We start from the raw sequence: 21848 nt of genomic DNA, 5'->3' as shown, positions 1-21848 counted from the left end.
CGCACTCAGAGCCCAGCCCACCGGCTTCCGGCTGTGGACTACATTTCCCAGAAGCCCCAAGGGGTGGTGTAAACTTCCACCCGGAGGGCCTCTAGCCGTGCGTACTGGGTGTTTCAGCCACCGCGGGTGAGTTAGTCGAAACCTGGGCAGAAGTTGGTGCTAGGTGAGGCGGAGAAGGACTCGTCTGGGGTAGGGAAAGGGATGGAGCGTAGCCCAGAGTGAGGAGCCCAGAGCGAATCGTGCCCGCAGCCTCAGGCCTGTACTGGAATGAGATGAGAAAGGGGGGATTGTGTGACTAATCGTGACAGGCTATGTGTGTGTGTGCGCGCGTGTGTGTGTGCGTGTGCGCGCGCGCTTTCCAGAACCAAGTTGGGCCTCCTGTCGGTGGGCGCGGTTGTCATTCTGATACTGGTGCTTGGCTCAGCGGTGTGTGTGACTGACCCACGCTCCTGCTGCTTTACCTTTACTTCCCTCACAGCCCGGGTGTCTGTACAGACTTTCCCAAGAGGAAGTCAAATATTGAACCCTAGAATGAAGATCCCCAGAAAGCAAGAAGACACGGTCCTGGGCTTGGTATGGGACGTTTAGAGCTAAAAGTGTCTCCAAGACAAACTCCTGGCTCGAAATATTGGGAGGGGTTCCTACTTGGAGGCGCTGTGGGTGCTGCTACATTTTTCAGAACCACAGCTTTCCCATATCTCTGACTCTAGGAATCGGCTGTGATTTCAAAGACAGGTTCCAGCCTCCCTGTCTCATCTGGTCGTATGTGTGAGGTCGGAGCTGATGTGGCCCTGGAGGGGACTTCTCCGTCTCTCTGTGCTCTAAGAAAGGCCTGAAAAAGGTCTCATGATTTCCTTCTTCCCCAGTCCCGCCATTCTCCCCCAAGAAGTATCCTGAGCAGGAGAGGAAAATTGTTGTTGCACATCTAAAAGTACAGATCAGGTGAGCTTCTACTTCCTCTTTGTTCATAAATGCATCTTTGTTTTTAGTACATGGAAGCATTTGCTTTTCTTTTCATGAAATGTCCAGTGGCCTGTTCTAGGCCTTCCTTCCCAGTGAGTGAGGGGCCGTGCAGGTGGCCCTCTCTCACTCACTTTTTATAATAGTAAGAAATATATATCCTGGAGTTTAAAGATAAAGCTTTGTTTTACTGAGATTAATATTTAAGTGGGATCACATCATTGATCTTCTGCAGAACTTATTTTTATTTTTTATTATTTTGTGGTACGCGGGCCTCTCACTGTTGTGGCCTCTCCCATTGCGGAGCACAGGCTCCGAACGCACAGGCTCAGTGGCCATGGTTCACGGGCCCAGCCGCTCTGCGGCACGTGGGATCTTCCCAGACCGGGGCACGAACCCGTGTCCCCTGCATCGGCAGGCGGATTCTCAACCACTGTGCCACCAGGGAAGCCCCAGAACCTAAGTTTAAAAGTAAGGCAAGATCAGAGGTAGTCTGACTGGTGTCAGTAAGTAAATGACACGGCATCTGTTTTTTAAGGTGTTTAGGAGCAGGAATGTGATTGGAAGTCTGAGCGTGGAAATCTGTATCATCATGGTCAAGGGTTTCTTCCAAGGAATCAGTGGGTTGAGATTTATGTTTATAAGGAGTTTATCAAAAGGAAAAAAATGTACATATGAGTAAAGTAATATTCATTGTGATGAACGATAATACTCAAATTTTAAATTTTATATGAATGTCATTCACTATTATTGGAATTCAGAGACATTTTACAAGGGTTATATCCAAAGCGATATTTCAGTTGATTATTCAGTGGAGAAAGAGAAAAAGAACCAAACACTGTTCTGTCTGCTTTGCCCAAATTTTCTTATTTAGTCTGCAGATGCCCCCTCACCTGACATGTCCATTCAGAGGAGAATTTTGTCAGTAAAAAGTTCTTGGGGCTTCCCTGGTGGCGCAGTGGTTGGGGGTCCGCCTGCCGATGCAGGGGACACGGGTTCGTGCCCCGGTCCGGGAGGATCCCGCATGCCGCGGAGCGACTGGGCCCGTGAGCAAAGGCTGCTGAGTCTGCGCGTCCGGAGCCTGTGCTCCGCAACAGGAGAGGCCACAACAGTGAGAAGCCCGTGCACCGCAAAATAAATAAATTAAATAAATAAATAAATAAATAAATGCTGAAAACTAAAATGTGTTACTGTAAGAAAGGCTATCATGGGGTCATTGGGTAAATCACCAAAAATGTTTAAAAAAAAAAAAAAAGTTCTTATTGTATTGAAGAAGAATGTTCAAGAATTGGTAGGCCTTATTATAATGGTCACACTGATTCCCTTACTATTCCCTTACTATTCCCACACAGATTTGCTTCCAAGAATTTTCAAATATTTTAAAATTGGATATAGATTTATTGTATACTTAAGATTATGGAATTAATGCTCATTTTTTGCAAAAAGAATCAGTTATTCAATTATATTACATGAGGGACTTATAAAAAAGAAAGTTAAATAGCCCCAGCACCACTATTAATACTTTGGGGAGGTTTTTTTTTTTTATACTATGCTTTTTGAATTGTATTTTGGAACATCTCATTCAGATCAAAGTGACAACAAAACTTGTAGTAATAAGCAACAAATATTCCATGAGGAGTGATTTGTTGAGCCAGATTTATTAGAATTCTACTAGAAGTCTTTTCTTAGGTAATGACATTCTTAGTTCTCCCTTAGCCAATTGTAGTGAGTTCCAAAATATTTAGATCCCAGCTAGTAGAATTGAAGTTTTGAACCCAAACTCATAACTTCTTTTTTTAAACTTTTAATTTTACACTGGTGTATAGTTGATTAACAATGTGTTTCAGGTGTATAGCAAAGTGATTCAGTTATGCATATATACATGTATCTATTCTTTTTCAAATTCTTTTCAGGGAGGTTTATTTTAGAAAAATATTTTTCTCTCCAGCTGTATATCTTTGTGTGTGTGTGTGTGTGCGCGTGCACAGAATAGAAATTATTCTAATTGAACATTCAAAGGACACAGACTCCCCAACTCCTATTTAGAAAAAGTAATTCTACCATAGGTTTCTTATACCTCCCTGAATATAGAAAGAAGAGGAAAGTGCCAATGAACCCCTCTAGTTTGACAAACCTTCCAAGTATTTATACCTCCAGACTTATGCCTTTTAGGGTTATATAAATCAATTCAGAGTAATTATTATGGAATAATTTATCAAGTCAGATAACCTTCAGATTACGCTTTTTTTAGATTTTTAAAGTTGCTTCCACAGGACATAGCAATACCCTCTCCAGTCCAAGTATCTTTTAATGCAAATAACATTTTAGAAGACAGATTTATAATAGTAGAAAACAGAATAAGATGGTAATAACTTTAAATATTCATGTAAATCTTTATATAGGACAGGAGAGTAAGATTGAACCTCTTATTAATGTTCTCCATTTAATACCTTATTAGGTTCTTTACTTTAGCTTTATGTTGAAGAATGGTGTCTCTTCTTTGGTAGCTGCAGGGATGAGGAGAGATTTGGTTAGCACTTCCAAGCCTTGCCTCTAAAATATTTAAAATGTCATTATTAAAAAGAGTGGGCACGAGACTCAAATTTTACTATTAAAAAAGAAAGTAGAAAATAATTTTATCTAATAACAATACTATCTAACTTTTATTTAGTAATTATATGTCATTAAGTGGTGTCTATGTAATATCCCAACCTTCATGACAACTGTAGGAGGTAGATGCTATTCTTATCCCTGGTTTATCAATAAACTAACTGAAAAGTTGGTAGTTGTCAGACTAGGACTCACATTCTGGAAGTCTGACAACAGAGTCTGTATTTATGAATGACATTATAATCCCTCCCTTCATTTTACATACTTTTTTGTTTTGTTTTGTTTTTTGGCCGCGTTGTGCTGCTTGCTGAATCTTAGTTCCCTGACCAGGGATTGAACCTGGGCCCTCGGCAGTGAAAGCGCAGAGTCCCAACCACTGGACCGCTAGGGAATTCCCTATAATTTTTAAATTTGCCTGTATCAGTCAGTAATTCATCATGAATATCTTTCTCCAACATTAATAAGGCCTAGTGTGCCCATGATAACTGACCATAAGTTATGTAACCTGTTGCCTCCTATAGCTATTTATTTTTCTAACAGTTGGTTACTCTAAGTTGTTATATGATAAACATCTCGTGCATGTATCTTAGTGTGCTAAGAAAAAGTGCCAAAAATGGAATTTTGGTCAAATAACAGACATAAGGGCTCACAGTATGCTGAATCTCATGATGGTAGTTAGAGGAATACAAGCACTGAAACATAGTTACTATCCCTTAAGTTTCTTGTTACACAGCAAATAATATAAAATCAGAGTAGACAGAATAAGCATGAGATAGCAGGTAATAAAGCCACTAGAGAAGTTCAGGTCACATGCCTTGGGAATTCATAGGAAGGAGATATTATATCTCTAGCAACCTCTGTCAGGTTTTGACCAAATTATTCTGAGTTCAGAGGAACTCTACGGTAAAAAATGGAATTTAGGCTGTATGATTCATACCAGCTCTGTCCAGTAGAACTTTCTGTGGTGATGGATATGTTCTGTATTTACATTCTCCAAATGGTAGCTAGTAGCCACATGAAGCTATCAAGCACATGAAATGTGGCTGGTGCAACTGAGACACTGAACTTTTAATTCTATTTAATTTTACTTAATTTAAAATTTTGATTTGATTTAAATAGCCATATGTGGCTATCATGTTGGATCCCACAACTTCATAACTTACAGGTTTTTTTCTAATGATGTTAGATTCAAAGTGAGACTAATGGAACAGCTACAGATCAACATCATCAGAAACTGGGGTGGACTAGAGACCCTTCTGCTAGAGTGCCTGGTCTGGCTTCATGCAGGAGGCCTCTGCTCTGTGTCTACACTTGTGCAACTGGTTCCCTGTGGTTGGTTCCCTGTGGTATAGGAAGGGTTTGGCTTCATCCAAGCTCCCTCTTATCTCTCCTGATTCGTATGTGGGGCACTGTGGTGTGGAAGTAGAAAGAAGGCAAAACAGGATCATATTAACTTAAGTCATTTGGGGATTTCTTTGAGACATGCCTGGTCTCAAAGCTTCCTGTTCCTCCCCCAGTCCTGGCTTCTCTGGACTCTGTGCTTTTCGAGTGGAGGAAGCCCAAAGAGGAGAACAAGTTCTTGCGGTTCTACAACCATGGCCCATGTAAGTTCACGTTTATCCTCCTTGAGATGTTGTGGTTTTGAATTCCTGTGATCATTTTTATTATCCTGAGACTTCCTTCCTAAGACAACCTGATTGCTGAAGCTGCACCCAGTTGCTCTGATCACAGTGAAGGATGGTGTCATACAGACTAGTGGCCTCTTCCTTTGCCCCTCTTCTCTCTCACCTGTGTTCACCTATTCATCACCTCTCCAAGTGCCCAGTCCCTCTCAGGAGCATTGATGGAGCAGTGATGGATGAAGTTGCTTGAAGGAGATATTTGAACTTCCCTTGTTAGAGTCATGATTCTATGACACAGAGATGATGGTCCATTAGACTCCTGAGTTTTACAGGTTGATAAGATGGAATTTAGTGTTGAGTGTTCTGCATGTGATGAGATCCCATACCCTGAGAAACTTACAGGGCTAGACTGGAGTGTGACTGAGGCCTGCATGTGGGGATATCAGGGATCTATCCAGGGGGTCCCCAGAGGGATGAATAACAGGACAAAAGTCAATTTTGTGGTTGAGGAGGATGTGCTGGTCTCTAGTGACATCAGTGTCATTGTGGATCATCCTACATCAGCATCCTCCAGCTCAGGATCAAGACAAGTGTTCCTGAGGGATGGTGGTAGCGGGTAGGAAGACCCTCCAGATCCCTAATGGGCAATGAAGAAAGGCTAATGGGACTGGGGAAGACCTTAGACATCTTGTCCAAAATAAATGCCTAACTATGACAGAAGGATTAGTCTGATATATCCACAAGATGGATGATTAGCCAGCCGGTAAATAAATTAACTAAAGAGTTTGTCACTTGTTATAACAAGGAAAAATGCTTATGACACTTTCTTGCATAATGGTGAACCTGAGTTTTAAGGAAATCAAATGTCAATCACGTCCTATTTTCTAAGATAGAGATTTTAGAGTACTTTTGGGGAAAAACAATTCATTCCTTCATTTTTAAAAAATTCCTTAAAAAAAAATTCCTTGAAGGGAAAAGGGAATGGAACTCACATTTATTCAGAACTTAAACAGCAGGCACGTGAAGGGCACTGTGCTTATTTATAGGATTTCATTTCATTGGGAACCTTTGATTATTTTATGCATTCATTCATCCCATGGTATACAGGACATTCTGTTTGTACCAACTGTATTCTTTAAAAGCATATAGGCACTCCACTTTAGAAATCACTGATTTTCTTATTCTTCCCTACATACCATGGGCTTGAACCTCACTTTACTGCTTGCTATATCCTTGCCTCTTTCTTGCAAAGCAGTTTTCCATCTTGAAAATACATTTAAAACATTGTTTATGATACATGGGTCTGTCATTTCAGATGTCCTTGTCATTCAGGGACGTGGCCATAGACCTCTCCCAGGAGGAATGGGAGTGCCTGGACCCTGTTCAGAGGGCCTTGTACAGGGATGTGATGTTGGAGAACTACAGCAACTTGGTCTCATTGGGTAAGGATATCTGTGCAAATAACTGACAATCTGTTTTCTGGAATATCCGTTTTCCCCGTTGTTGAATTTTAGAGCTCTGTTTTAAGACACCAGCTGAATGTCTGCCCCCTATTTTGAAAGAAATGGTTTGAGCATTATTGGGTTAGAAATAGGTACTTGGTTAAGCATCATCTTCTCCATCCTGCAGTGACCTTCTCTCTTCCCTCTGGCCTTCCTATAATTGTCTGTTTTTCTAAATTAGTCCTAGATTTGAGTCCAAAGACATTTTCAGAGAAGCCAGGTGTCATATAATGGGTATGCTCAGAATTCCTGTAGCTGCTCTGTGTTCATGTCTGACTCACTTGAAAAGAGATTAGCTAGTGTCAGGGTTTTGTATTTTTGTGATCAGATGAACCTCTACATTTTATATAGTGGTGAACTGGGTTAACAATATCCATTTAAAATTCAAGCAAACATATCCCATCTGAGAAAACACATATTCTCTTCAACCTACTTTGTGCCTGAAAATTCTAGTCTGTGAATTTTGCATTTTCTATTGAAAGAATTCTGAGGAAGAACTCGGAAGTGTTTTAGGAAACAGTATTTTTCTTTTACATAAACAAAATAATAAGAACAACAACAAAAATAATACTACATGTTAGGCATCCTTGCAAGCCCTTACATATATTAATTCGTTTAATTCTCACAAGAGCCCTATGAAGTAGGTAATATTAGGCCCATTTACATTGATAAAAGCATAATACACAGAAGGAATAACAGCTGGTGGGTGACAGAGGATCTGAACCCAGACCATAGGGCTCCAGAGTCTGTGTCCTCAACCCCTCTCTATACTGCCTTTAAAAGCAGAGCAGACCTTTTCCCTCCCCTATCTGGCCTCTTTAGTCCTATGACCATGAGTCCATGTAAATGTCAATATTCTTCAATGGCCTTTTTTCATTTTATCAAATACTATTTTGACCTACAATTTAATATAAATGTAACCAAGTCTAAATTAAGTCATTTTGAACTTACGGTTTTTTGTTTGTTTGTTCTAAGTCGTGTGGCATTTCTTTCCTGTGAGCAGGATGTTCCTCTCCTAAGCCAGATGTGATTACTTTATTGGAGCAAGAGAAAGAGCCCTGGATGGTAATGAGAGAAGGAACAAGAAGCTGGTACACAGGTCAGTGATGGTAAATCAGGCGAGGGGTATGCCGTCACAAGTTAGAGCCCTTTGGGTCAGGGAGAGGCATGGCCCTAAGATGTTGTTTGGAAAGCTCCTTTCAAAGGCCCAAGGCCTGTGGGGAAAAGGCCTGTAATCTGGGAAAACATTCAAATCCACTCAACATGAGCTCCCATATATAGGACTTGTTTCTATAGATTTTGATTCTGCTTGTCTGGGTCAGTGCCTGAAGAGCAGTATATGTAAGGAACTCCCCTACATCCATCCTAAGTAGGAGGACCACTGACTTAACTTGTTCTTCTAATCACTTATTTTACCCTCTTTTAGAGTCACATCATTAAGTCTTTTGCCTTCTTTCAAATTGCATTACAACTTAGAGTTCTCTAAATCAGGATCCAGCAAACTTAGGCCCAGGGGCCAAATAGTTCACCATCTGCTTTTGTATGGCTCACAGGCTAAAACTGGTTTTTACATTTTTAGTGGCTGAAAAAAATCAGAAGAAGAATATTTTGTGAAACATAAAAATTTTTGAAATTCAAATTTCAGTATCTGTAAATAAAGTGGTATTATAGTATACCTACACTTATTCAATTACATACTGTCTGTGGCTGCCTTTGAGCTATAAGAGCAGAGCTGAATAATTGTGACAAAGACCACATGCCCTACGAAGCCTAAACTTTTTACTCTCTGGCTCTTTACAGAAAAAGTTTGCAGACCCCTGCCCTAAACCTTTTCATCTAATGTGTATTGTTTTTAGTTTGTCTTTTATTTCAACTATGAGATGCAGTTCCTTATTCCACCCCAACATAGAAAAATCACATCACAGCATTTGTTTCCTTCTCGGTTTTTTTTTTTTTTTTTTTCAGATTTGGAGTCTAAGTATGTCACCAAGAAGTTATTTCCAGAAAAGGATATTTGTGAAATATATCTGTTTCAGTTGCAGAGAGTGGACAAAAGTAAAACTTACGTCCATGAGGATACCATTTTCAGAAATGATTTGCAGTGTAAACATGAGTTTGAGAGACAAGGACATCAAATGAGATGTGCTAGTCAAATGATAATCCAAAAACATATACCTCTTCTTCTGCATCAGAAAATTCATGCTAGAGAGAAATCATATGAATGTAAGGAATGTAAGAAGGCCTTTAGACAACAGTCATACCTTATTCAACATCTGAGAATTCATACTGGTGAGAGACCCTATAAATGTAAGGAATGTGGGAAAGCTTTTTGTCGTGTAGGGGACCTTAGAGTACATCAGACAATTCATGGTGGGGAGAGACCCTACGAATGTAACAATTGTGGAAAGACCTTTAGGCTTCATTATCATCTTACTGAACATCAGAGAATACATTCTGGTGTGAAACCCTATGAGTGTAATGAATGTGGGAAGGCCTTTAGTCGTGTTCGAGACCTTAGAGTACATCAGACAATTCATGCTGGGGAGAGACCTTATGAATGTAAAGAATGTGGGAAGGCCTTTAGACTTCACTATCAGCTCACTGAACATCAAAGAATTCATACTGGTGAGAGGCCTTATGAATGTAAGATTTGTGGAAAGACCTTTAGGGTACAACGACATATTAGTCAACATCAGAAAATTCATACTGGTGTAAAACCCTATAAATGTAATGACTGTGGGAAGGCCTTCAGTCATGGCTCATACCTAGTTCAACATCAGAAAATTCATACTGGTGACAAACCCTATGTATGTAAAGAATGTGGTAAGTCCTTTAGTTTTCATGCAGAACTTACTCGACATCATAGAATTCATACGGGTGAGAAACCCTATGAATGTAAAGAATGTGGAAAAGCCTTTCGTCTCCAAACAGAACTTACTAGGCATTGTAGAATTCATACTGGAGAGAAACCCTATGAATGTAAGGAATGTGGGAAGGCCTTTATTTGTGGCTATCAACTTACTTTACATCTGAGGGTTCATACTGGTGAGATTCCCTATGAATGTAAGGAATGTGGGAAAACCTTCAGTAGTCGCTATCATCTTACTCAACATTACAGAATTCATACTGGTGAGAAACCCTATGGATGTAAAGAATGTGGGAAGGCCTTTCGTCTTCAAGCAGAACTTACCAGACATCACAGAATTCATACTTGTGAAAAGCCCTATGAATGTAAGGAATGTGGGAAGGCCTTTATTCGTAGCAATCAACTTACTTCACACCAGCGAATTCACACCAATGAGAACACCTATGAGTGCAAGGAATGTGGGAAGATTTTTAGTCGTCGCTACAATCTTACTCAACATTATAAAATTCATACTGGTGAAAAACCCTATGTATGTAAAGAATGTGGAAAGGCCTTTCGCTTTCAGACAGAACTTACTCAGCATCACAGAATTCATACTGGTGAAAAACCCTATAAATGTAAGGAATGTGGGAAAGCCTTTATTCGTAGCAATCATCTTACTCAACATCACAGAATTCATACTGGTGAGAAACCCTACGAATGTAAAGAATGTGGAAAGGCCTTTAGTCGGCACTATCATCTTACTCAGCATCACAGAATCCACACTGGTGAGAAACCCTACATATGTAATGAATGTGGGGATGCTTTTATTTGTAGTTATCAACTTACCTTACATCAAAGAATTCACACTGGTGAGATTCCGTATGAATGTAAGGAATGTGGAAAGACCTTTAGTCGCCGATATCATCTTACTCAACATTTTAGACTTCATACTGGTGAGAAGCCTTATGGGTGTAAAGAATGTGGGGATGCCTTTCGTCTTCAAGCAGAACTTACTCGACATCACACAATTCATACTGGTGAGAAACCCTATAAATGTGAAGAATGTGGGAAGGCCTTTAGTGTTAAATCAGAACTTACACGACATCACAGAATTCATACTGGTGAGAAACCCTATAAATGTAAAGAATGTGGGAAAGCCTTTATTCGTAGTGATCAACTCACTTTACATCAGAGAAATCATATTAGTGAGGAACCCCCATTCATAATGTAAAGAGGATATAGTGGCCTTTACAAAATGCCTTTTATAACAACAGAATTCATAATTGGTTTAAGAAAGTTTTTACTTTTTAGGGAACATATGGGAATCCCTTTTGCTTCATGCTCAAAACTTAACAGCAGTAGTTTTATACTATATATATTGATTTAAAGAGTTGAAAAATTACAGCATCACCGAGCCTTGGTTAACTTTAGAGAATGATACTGCTGCAGTACATCTCAAACCAAGATAAAGGGTACACCCTTCCCCCCTCAAAATTGTTGTTGACCAATACTTTCACAAGATACAATGAAATTGGATTACCAGATACATGAAATTGAAAGAAAAACAAATATATAAAATGAAAGCCCCCAATTTTTTATTATTGGACTTAACAGACATAAATTAGCTCTGTCATTTTTCTGTAAATGTCTCTAAATGTTTGCTCTCGTTGTCTTTACCTTAACTCATTGCAGACCAGAAGCAAACAACCTGTGGACCAGCATCAGTACATGGACCACACTTTATATAGCATTGTAACAGAAAATAATTCTGTTAATGTAACAGATGTGGGAAAAGACCAGCCATAGCCAATCTTCACTATAGTTCTCATAATTCCACCCCTGCCTGTGTGGTATTGGCAAGACACTACTCCCCTCTGTGCTTTATTTTATTTTATTCTATTTTTATTTAATTTTTTTTGTGCCTCAGTTTTAAAGTAGTGATGATAGTACCTACCTAATAGTACTTTTGTAAGGACGAAATGTTAATTAAAAACAAAACCTTTAGGAAAGCATTGTTCAATAAATATTATTAGTGATATTAGTAAGTTCATGTGAGAGGAAGACCCTGTGAATATAAAGAATTTGTAAAAACTGTCCACTACCTTTCATTTTGTTTACTTAAATTAATAATTAATTATGGATAAGGTTTAGTAAAATAAACTTTCACTTCTAAAATTCAGAAGTCATTTCTGAAAACTAATGTGAGAAAGAAATCTCTAGAGTTGATGGATATGGAGATTATGAGAGAAAGCTTTTGAAGAATTGGAGAGCTGTAATGCTTTTTCTTTTATAATCCATAAAGCAGACGTGTTACAGTCTTCTTTTTCTGCCCCAAATTCATGATAAATTAGAAACTAACAATGAAAAGGCCACTGTCCATTTGGAAAAAAATAATAGTACAGGGAACACTGGTATGCCCTCTCTAGATTCAGTGATTGTTAAAACGTTGTCATATTTGGTTTGCTTCTGTATAGTTTTTGACATATTTTTTGCTGTGGTATTTAAGTATAAATATAGACATTATAACATTTCACCTCTCTATATATATCATGTAACTCCTAAGAATAAAGGCCGCCTCCTACTTAATCACTATATAACTTCACACTGAAGGAGAGTAACAGCAGTACCATATCTATAATATTACAGATAGATAAGCAGTGCCTTAACCCAACATATCTAAAAGAATGTCTCTGGGAGCAGTAGTATTTAATGGTACTTGAAAAACGTTCTGTGGTCACAGATACTTATGAACTTCTAAATACTAAATCCCTTCTAAGAAAAAAATGTTAATTATCACGCTAGCAAAGGACTTAAGAGGCCTACAATAAAGAAAATTTGCTTAACTTAGTTTATCTTACTGTATCTTAAACTTTACTAAGGAAGTCGCATTCACAATACCTAATTTCTTTGGGATGTGAACCCACACTAACAAGGCTGCCATAACTGAAAAACAGTGACCCTAAAGATGGACACTCCAGATAACCATGGCAGATGCTTAGCTATGTTGAGAAAGGAAATGCATGATGTATTTCTCTGCTGCTCACATCTCTTCCTCTGCAGTCAGTTGCTTGCCCTCTGAATGTAGGGCTGATACTTTCTACAAAATTAAAAACCCATTTGGTTTAGTTTTTTATATGAACATACCATTACATATTTAAAACTTCTCTTCTTTTTTAGTGTTTAACAATTTTTCACTATTTCAGATATACTTCAGTGAATATCCTTGTCTGTGACCATTGGTTTCTGTGAGCTGGAATTTCTTTAATTGTACACATGTGGAAGTAGAACTGCTCATACATTATATATTCTTTCAGTTATGTTAGATATTGCTACATTGATCATAGGTCACATACACTTCCAATTCTATTAGATATTGCCAAATTGTTCTCTTAGACTCCTATCAAATTGAGTGTTCCTACAGCCTTATGTTAGGTATGTTTTAATAAATATTTTCATAAATTTCAATTTCAGTTGCACAATTTTTCAGACATGTTTCTTGGCCGGTCATTATTCCTTTACTTTGAATTTCCAATTCTTGACTTTCTCCATTATTATTGTTCTGTTGTTTGTTTGTTTTCTAATTGACTGGAATGGCATTCTGGATAGTTCATTTGCAATTATTTTCTCCTACCTTAAATATAGCATTAGTTATGTATCTACTGAACACTCATTCTATTTTTATGAGACAGATTTCTAGGTTATAAATTATATAATCTGTATAATAATACGTTTTATTTATTTTCTAATATTTATGTTTATTACGTTATTTACTTTTCTTTTTGAGATAGACTGTTCAGAACAAAATTGAATATTATGGTGATAGCAGTCATCAATTTCTCTGAATTTAATGGAAATTTCCCAACATTTAATCATTTACCATAATGTTCACTCTATTTGGAGATAAATTCTCTTTGTTGCCTCTAAATAATTTCCTTCAATATTTGTAGGGGACCAGAAGATACCTACTTTGTTTGGTAGTGATTGCTGAATTTTGTCCAAGGCCATTTTGTTATTTATTGGTATAATCTTATGTTTCTCACCTTAAATTTACTGACGTATTGATTTGTTTTTATTAGTTCCTTGATATAAATTTATTGATGCATTGATTTGTTTTTATTTAAAATTGAATTTTAAACAATTCTGGTCATATACTGTGATTTCTGCGTACTGCTGAAGTACATTTGGTAATATCTTACTTAGAATTTTTCCATCTGTAATCATATGTGAGGCAGTATTATAGTTTCCTTTTTCTTTGATAAGACTTTAGAATCCAAATTAACTGTTCTTTAAAAATTAGAAACAACTTGTCTCTAAAATATGCTGAATTTTGTTTTCTATTTTTTGGACATGCCGATTGGCATGCAGGATCTTAGTTCCCTGACCAGGGATCGAACCTGCACTCCCTGCACTGGAAGTGCAGCATCTTAATCACTGGACTGCCAGGGAAGTCCCTGTTGAATTTTTATATATTGACTATGTATTTGATATCCTTGCTATAAATTCACTTAGTTCTAGAAGGGTTTATTTTTTTTATAAATTAGAGTTTTCTATAAATACAATCAAGACACATATCAATATAAAGATAATTCCTTTTTCATTTTCATTTCCTTTTATGTCCTTCAATTGTCTTATTGCACAGTCAACGACAGTGTTGAAGAAGCACTCAGAATGGACCTTGTTTCTGACCTTAGGGAAAAAGCATTCAATATTTTATCATAAAGTGTTATGTTAGCTGTTCATTTTCATGGATATCCTTATCAGATTGTGAAAGATTTTTTCATTACTAACTTAGAGCTTTATCATGAACAGTGTTGAATTTTGTCAAATACGTAAAAAGCAACTATTGACATGATCTTTGGGTTTCCCTCCATCTTTAATGTGGTGAATTGCTTTAATTTTAGAATGTCATACCAGCCTTGCGTTCCTAGCTTATGCCCCACTTGGTCATGATGTATTATCCTTTATATATATATATTGCTGAATTCCATTTGCTAATTGTTTTTTGGAGATTTCTGTGGGTATGATTATTATTGATATTGATCTGTAATTTTTTTTCCTTATGATCTCTTTCTCAGGTTTTATTATCAGTTAAGTTGATGTCATAGAGTGAGATGGAAAGTGTTCTTTATATTCTGAAAGCAATATTGTAAGATTCACATTATTTCTTTCTTAAATTCTGGGTCAAATTGCCATTGAAACCATCTGAGCCTGGAGTTTTCTTTGTGGAAAATATTTATAGTTTCAACAACAATATATGCCCCCAAATTGAATTTTTATATTACACCAAACTAGTGAAAATGAATTGTAAAAGAGAAAAGTTCCATTTTTAGAGAACATAAAATACATAGCAATAAGTTTGACAAAATGCATACAGGACTACTGCTTAAAAATTATACAGTTTTGCTGAGGGAAGCTAGAGAATACCTAAATAAATGGAAAGATATGCCATAATCATGGATGAGAAGACCCCAAAATTATGAAAGGCAATTCTCCTCAAATTTACCTGTACATTCAATGGAAGGTAATCAAAATCCCAACAGGCATTTTTGTAGAAGATGCTAATAAGTTGATTGTAAAACATATATGGAAATGCAAAGGACTTAAGAATGCTTAGATAATATTTTAAAAGAGGAACAATGCTGGGGGATTTATACTACCTGAACTCAAGGTTTAATATGCAGCTAGAATAATCAAGACAATGTGGTATTGGTATAATGATAAACAGATAAGTGGAACAAAATAGAGAATCAATAAATAGATTTACACTTATAGAGTCATTTGATTTTCCTTAAAAATTTCAAGGCAGTTCAGTGGGGGAAAGGACAGTTCTTTCAACAAATGGTGCTGGAACAACTGGCTAAACTTGGTAGGGAAGTTAACCTCAACCTATACCTAGCAGCATACAAAAATTTAAATTCAGGTGGATCATAGATATAAACAACTATAAATTCTGACCTAAGCAAAACAGACCAGAACCAGAAATATAAAAAGTATAAAGGAAAAACTTTATGGGCAAAGGCAAACATACAGTAAACTTGGTAGATCAATCACTTATAAAGCTAGTTGGAAGGTTAGAATACAAAACTAGTAAAATCATCTATATCCACAATAATTAGTGAAGGGATACACAACAAAAAGATGTAAAATATGATGTTAAAAAATTAAACATGGAGTGTGTTAAAAAGGCAGAATTGTTAGAATGTGTTTGAACATAAGCGATCATTGACAATATATTCCTATAGATAGATAGATGATAGAAAGATAGGTAGGTAGATAGATAGATGATAGATAGGTTCCCATCATAACCACAAACCAAGAATATATAATAGATACAGAGAAAAAAGGGAAAGGAATCCAAACACAACACTAAAGATAGTCATCAAATTACAAGGGGAAGAGAACAAAAGAAGGAGACAGGAACAAAAAAAGAACTACAAAAACAACCCTAAAACAATTAACAAAATGGCAGTAAGTATGTATCTATCAACAATTACTTTAAATGTAAATGGAATAAAGGCTCCAATCAAAAGACATAAAGTGGCTAACTGGATACAAAAACGAGACCCATAAATGCTGCTACATGAGACTTCAGATCTAAGGACACAGACTGAAGGCGAGGGGATAGTAAAAGCTATTCCATGCAAATGGAAATGAAAAGAAAGCTGGGATAGCAATACTTATATCAGACAAAGTAGAATTTAAAACAAGATTGAGGGACTTCCCTGGTGGTGCAGTGGTTAAGAATCCACCTGCCAATGCAGGGAACACGGGTTTGATCCCTGGTCTGGGAAGAACCCACATGCCATGGAGCAACCAAGCCCATGCACCACAACTACTGAGCCTGTGCTCTAGAGCCTGCGAGCCACAACTACTGAGCCCATGTGCCCCAGAGCCTGTGCTCTGCAACAAGAGACGCCACTGCAATGAGAAGCCCACACACCTCAACGAAGAGTAGCCTCCACTCACCGCAACTAGAAAAAGGCTGCATGCAGCAAAGAAGACCCAAAGCAGCCAAAAAATATAATTTTTTAAAAAAGATTGTAACAAGAGACAAAGCACATTACATGTTGATAAAGGGATCAATTCAACCTGAGATGTAACAATTGTTAATATATATGTAACCAACAGAGGAGCACCTAAATATATAAAGCAAATATTAACAGACATAAAGGGAGAAATTGAAGCTTGCACATTAATAGTAGGGGACTTTAACACCCCACTGAAGAGATCATCCAGACAGGAAATCAATAAGGATACATTGCCTTAAATGACACATTAAAGCATACGAACTTAATAGATATATACAGAACATTCCGTCCAAAAGCAGCAGAATACACATTATTTTCAAGTGCACATGGAACATTCTCCAGGGCAGATCACATGCTAGACCACAAAATGTCACAATAAAGAATACTGAAATCACACCAAGCGTCTTTTCCAACCACAGTGATACAGCACTAGAAGTCGAATACATGAAAAAAAACCTGCAAATAAACACAAACACATGGAGGCTAAACAATATTCTCCTAAAATGGGTCACTGAAGAAATCAAAGATGAAATCAAAAAATACCTCGATAGAAATGAAAATGGAAACACAATCCAAAATCTGTGAAACATAGCAAATGCAGTTCTAAGAGAGAAATTTATAGTGATGCAAGCCTACCTCAGGAAGCAAAAATGTCAATCTAGTCTTACACAAAAGAAACTAGAAAAAGAAGAACAATCAAAATCCAAAATTAGGGCTTCCCTGGTGGTGCAGTGGTTGAGAGTCCACCTGCCGATGCAGGGGACATAGGTTCGTGCCCCGGTCTGGGAAGATCCCACATGCCACAGAGCAGCTGGGCCCGTGAGCCATGGCCACTGAGCCTGTGCGTCCAGAGCCTGTACTCTGCAACGGGAGAGGCCACAAGAGTAAGAGGCCCGTGTACCGCAAAAAAAAAAAAAAAAAAAAAAAATCCAAAATTAGTAGAAGGAAATAAATAATAAAGATCAGAGTAAAAATAATTGAAATAGAGACAAAAGACAATATAAAAGATCAATGAAACTAACAGGTAGTTCTTTGAAGAGATTTCGCTAAGTGAAACAAGTCAGAGAAAGACAAATGCTATATGATATCATTTGTATGTTGAATCTAAAAAGTACAACAAACTAGTGAGTACAACAAAAAAGAAGCAGACTCACAGATATAGAGAACAAAATAGTGGTTAGTTACCAGTGGGGAGAGGGGGAGAGGGAAAATATAGGGGTGGGAGAGTGGGATGCACAAACTATTGGGTGTAAGATAGGCTATAAGGATGTATTGTACAAAACTATTGTACAATCCAAGGAATATAGCCAATATTTTGTAAAACCTGTAAATGGAGTGTGACCTTTAAAAATTGTTTAAAAAATTAAAACTTTTCATGATCACATTGTACACCTTAAGCTTACACACTGTTTCATGTCAATTATATCTCAATAAAGCTGTAGAAAAGAGCAAACTGTAAAAGCAGGAGGCAAAACAGCCTGAGGTGAGGAAGTATAGGTGTTCTCTGAGGAGCTGCTCCAAAGTCAGATTTTATCAAGTCCTGTGGGAATTTCAATCAGATGAGTGAAAACTAACTTTGACCACTTTTCTGGATTCTGAAGTTAATTTTATGATGCAGTTCAACTGGGGAAAATGTACATCCCCAAATGGTGACTTTGCACTCAGATGGTGATAAGTTTACCAGGAGAATCATTCTGTATCTGGGAGAGCAATTTGTTGCTCCTCTGGGTGCATCAAGATGATCCCCAATAAACAAGGTCATGAAGACAGCAGGTGACAAGGTGATCCACTGGGAGAAGTTTTGCCATCTCATCCCTGATATACAGTCTGCCAGTCAAGCCCAGTTTTTCAAGATGTTACACATTCTTGAGGAAGCCAACTGCTTTTAGTAAGGATCTGTGTCACTCAGCCTTGAGAATGAGATGAAGGTATGAAGACGTTTTCAATATTCCCATTGCTCATCCTAAGCTTTTTTACAGAGACTTCCAGTTTTTTCAGATTTAACCTTCTGTTAATTTTCTGTTTGACATAAGTATACTTTATCTTGTTTCTTACATTATTGTCCCTATTTCTCCCTTCTTTCATATATGTTGTTTTACTATCTTCATTTTTTTCATTTTTTATTCTTTAGTCTCTCTTACAGCTCCAGTACTATTTCATTGTCTTGATCAATTTTGTTTCATTTAAAAACTGTATCACACTTTCTTCATTGTATGTTGACTTTTCAGTTTATTAGTAACTATTTGAAAATTCCATATATTCCATGAATTGGCTGATATCTCGCCTTACTTATGTTTTCTTTTATGTCCCTTCTTTATTCTCTACACCTTAATTGATATTTATTTACATTTGATACATTTGCCTCTCAATTTCAATACTTGACCTCTTTCCTAATCATCTTATCCTTGCTTTTGTTTCCCTGCATCATTGTTTTTATATATAATACCCCTTTCCTCAAGATATTGTACATCATTTTCAGTTAAAAATGCTTTAATCACATTTACGCTAATTTATAACATTGCTTCCTCTTAGAGGTTTTACACATTTGTTAACATATATTAAATCCTTTGTTCAACATATTTTATGCTATTTAAATGGTTTCATTGTTTATATTGCATTTAAAAACTATCTTCATTCTGACATATAGAAATCCAAATGATTTTTATACTAACTTTGCTTTCACTAACCTTTGGAATTGGCTCTTAATAATTCTAATAATTTAGCCAATGATTCCATCAGTTTCCTTCTTAAAATTTACAGAATCTGTCAATGATAAAAGATAATGTTACTTTCCAATTATTGTAAATTTTACTTTTTCTCTTTAATTTACAGCCCAGGAATCTGAAAACATGAGAAATAGAAGTGGTGAAACAGATATTTTTACTTGCAGCAATCCCAAAGGAAAAGCTTTCAATATTAAACACTTACTATCATCCTGTATTGTAGATGTTTTTGTCAGAGTAAGGGTATTCTTCCTATTACTACCTAATTAAATATTATTATGATAAATACATGTTGAGTTTTATTACATGATCTTATGCATATATTAAAGTGTTAATTTTTCCCCCTTTGGTCTATAAATGTGGGTAATCATACAGATGAAGTTTCAATTTGGGGATAATTTATTGGTCAAGTTTGGGATAATTTATTGGTCAAAAGCTTGACTCTTTACATATTGGGAACACAATTTTACAGTTACTTTGTATAGATTGTTTTCACTAAATTAGTGAAATAGTCGTAATTTTTTTCATACTATACTTTTACGTTTTGATACCAAGATTATACTAACCTCATAACATGATTAATGGAATGTTCTTTGATTAGCTGACCCTTAGCAGTGGGTTGTAGATATTATTTGTATCTGGTGTGTTTGGCATACTTCACCATGATGTATTCTTTGAGATTTCCTTTGGAACGATTTTTGCTCACCATTCAATTTTATCATGAGGAACACTGTACACTTACATCTTTCTGTTATTCTGAAATCTTTTTTTGGTAAGTTAAGTCCTCTAAAAATTTGCCCCCAAATCTCTTATATTTGCAAATTTATTGGCATATTTAATCATAGTATCATGTTATTTTCTGATATTTGCAACTTCTTCACTGCTATCTTTTGACATGTTTAGTCCTGAAATTATTTGTACATTATTTTGGGGGAGTATTACAATCTCACATAGGTATGTTAATTTTATTTTTCTTCTGAAGGAACTGATTTTTAAATTTTTTTTACCTTTCCATATGAAGATTGTCATCTATTAATTTCAGCTTTTACTTGTATCGATTCTATTTATTTCTTTTTCTGATTAATTTGCTTTTCCTTTTCTAGTGTCACTGTTCCTCCCACCCCCATTTGAATTAGCAGTTTTAATTACACCTGCTTTATAACCTAATTCTGTGCCTATATTCTCAAAATTTTCTGGCATACAGCCTCTGGAAGTGACACATATCTTGGTCTGAAATATAGAAGAATATTTCAACAGCCTCCCTCATGCTGAACTGTCAATCATTACAAGCTCCATTATGTATAATTTCACAGTACTTTGTTTTATTTGAAGCCCAGTTGACCTAATTAAAATATCTTTAAAAAATCGATAAGATTATGTTTCCAAGTGATGCAGTTTTGGGATTTTTCTTTGTACTCAAGTTTGTACTATATGGAAACACAAAATACCCTGAATAGCTAAAACAACCTTGAGAAAGAAGAACAAAGCTGGAGGTATCAAACTTCTTGATTTCAAACTATACTACAAAGCTACAGTAATCAAAAAACTATAGGGTACTGGTACAAAAACAGACAAATAGATCAATGGAACAGGATAGAGACACCAGAAATGAATCCACACTTATATGGACAATTAATCTACCACAAAGGAGGCAAGAATATACAATGAGGAAGACAGCCTCTTCAGTAAATGGTGTTAGAAAACTGGAGAGCTATACACAAAAGATTCAAACTGGACTCTTCTTTCCCACCATGCACAAAAATAAATTCAAAATGGATTAAAGACTTAAATGTAAGACCTAAAACCATTAAACTTTTAGAAGAAAACATAGGCAGTACACTCTTTTACATCACTTAGAAACATTTTTTAATGTCTCCTCTGGAAAGAAAAGAAGAGCAAAAATAAACAAATGAGACTACATCAAACTAAAAAGCTTTGGGACTTCCCTGGTGGGCCAGTAGTTAAGACTTCACCTTCTAGTGCAGGGGGTGAAGGTTCGATCCCTGGTCGGGGAGCTAAGATCCCACATGCTTCACAGCCAAAACACCAAAACACAAAACAGAAGCAATATTGTAACAAATTCAATAAAGACTGTAAAAATGGTCCACATCATAAAAAGCTTTTGCACAGTGAAGGGGATTATCAACAAAATGAAAAGGTCACCTACTGAATGGGAGAAAATATTTGCCAACAATGTATCTGATAAGGGGTTAATATCCAAATATAAAAAGAACTCACACAACTCAACATCAAAAAAACCAAGCAATCCAACTAAAATTGGGCAGAGGATCTGAATAGACATCTTTCCAAAGAAGACATAAAGATGCAATCAGACATGAAAAGATGATCAGCATCACTAATGATTAGGGAAATGGCAACAAAACCACAATGAGACACCACCTCACAACTGGTAGAATGGCTATTATCAAAAGACAATAAATAACAGGTGTTGGTGAAGGTATGGAGAAAAGGGAATCCTGTGAACTTTTTGTGGTATGTTAATTGGTGCAGCCACTATGGAAAGCAGTATGGAGATTCCTCAAAACATTAAAAAT

General features: G+C 36.7%; 1 protein-coding gene across 4 annotated transcripts; it reads left to right on the top strand.

Annotated features, from left to right (window-relative positions):
- Window positions 1-48: 48 nt before the first annotated feature.
- Window positions 49-17460, top strand: ZNF546 (zinc finger protein 546). Of its 4 annotated transcripts, none has more exons than XM_067019743.1 (6): window positions 49-126; window positions 867-942; window positions 5088-5174; window positions 6508-6634; window positions 7698-7793; window positions 8660-17460. In XM_067019743.1, the coding sequence occupies exons 3-6, from the start codon at window positions 5166-5168 to the stop codon at window positions 10771-10773; spliced, it is 2346 nt and encodes a 781-aa protein (XP_066875844.1). In that variant the 5' UTR covers window positions 49-126; window positions 867-942; window positions 5088-5165; the 3' UTR covers window positions 10774-17460. The 4 variants fall into 4 exon arrangements, with proteins under 4 accessions (XP_066875844.1, XP_058901528.1, XP_066875843.1 ...); XM_059045545.2 differs by having other exon boundaries at window positions 53-126; window positions 711-942; XM_067019742.1 differs by lacking the exon at window positions 49-126 and adding an exon at window positions 135-163 and having other exon boundaries at window positions 711-942.
- Window positions 17461-21848: the final 4388 nt, after the last annotated feature.

The sequence above is a fragment of the Kogia breviceps genome, chromosome 18, assembly GCF_026419965.1.
Source record: "Kogia breviceps isolate mKogBre1 chromosome 18, mKogBre1 haplotype 1, whole genome shotgun sequence".
Lineage (NCBI taxonomy): Eukaryota > Metazoa > Chordata > Mammalia > Artiodactyla > Physeteridae > Kogia > Kogia breviceps.
Note: the sequence above shows the minus strand (reverse complement) of the source record. Positions and strands in the feature narration are given on the sequence as shown.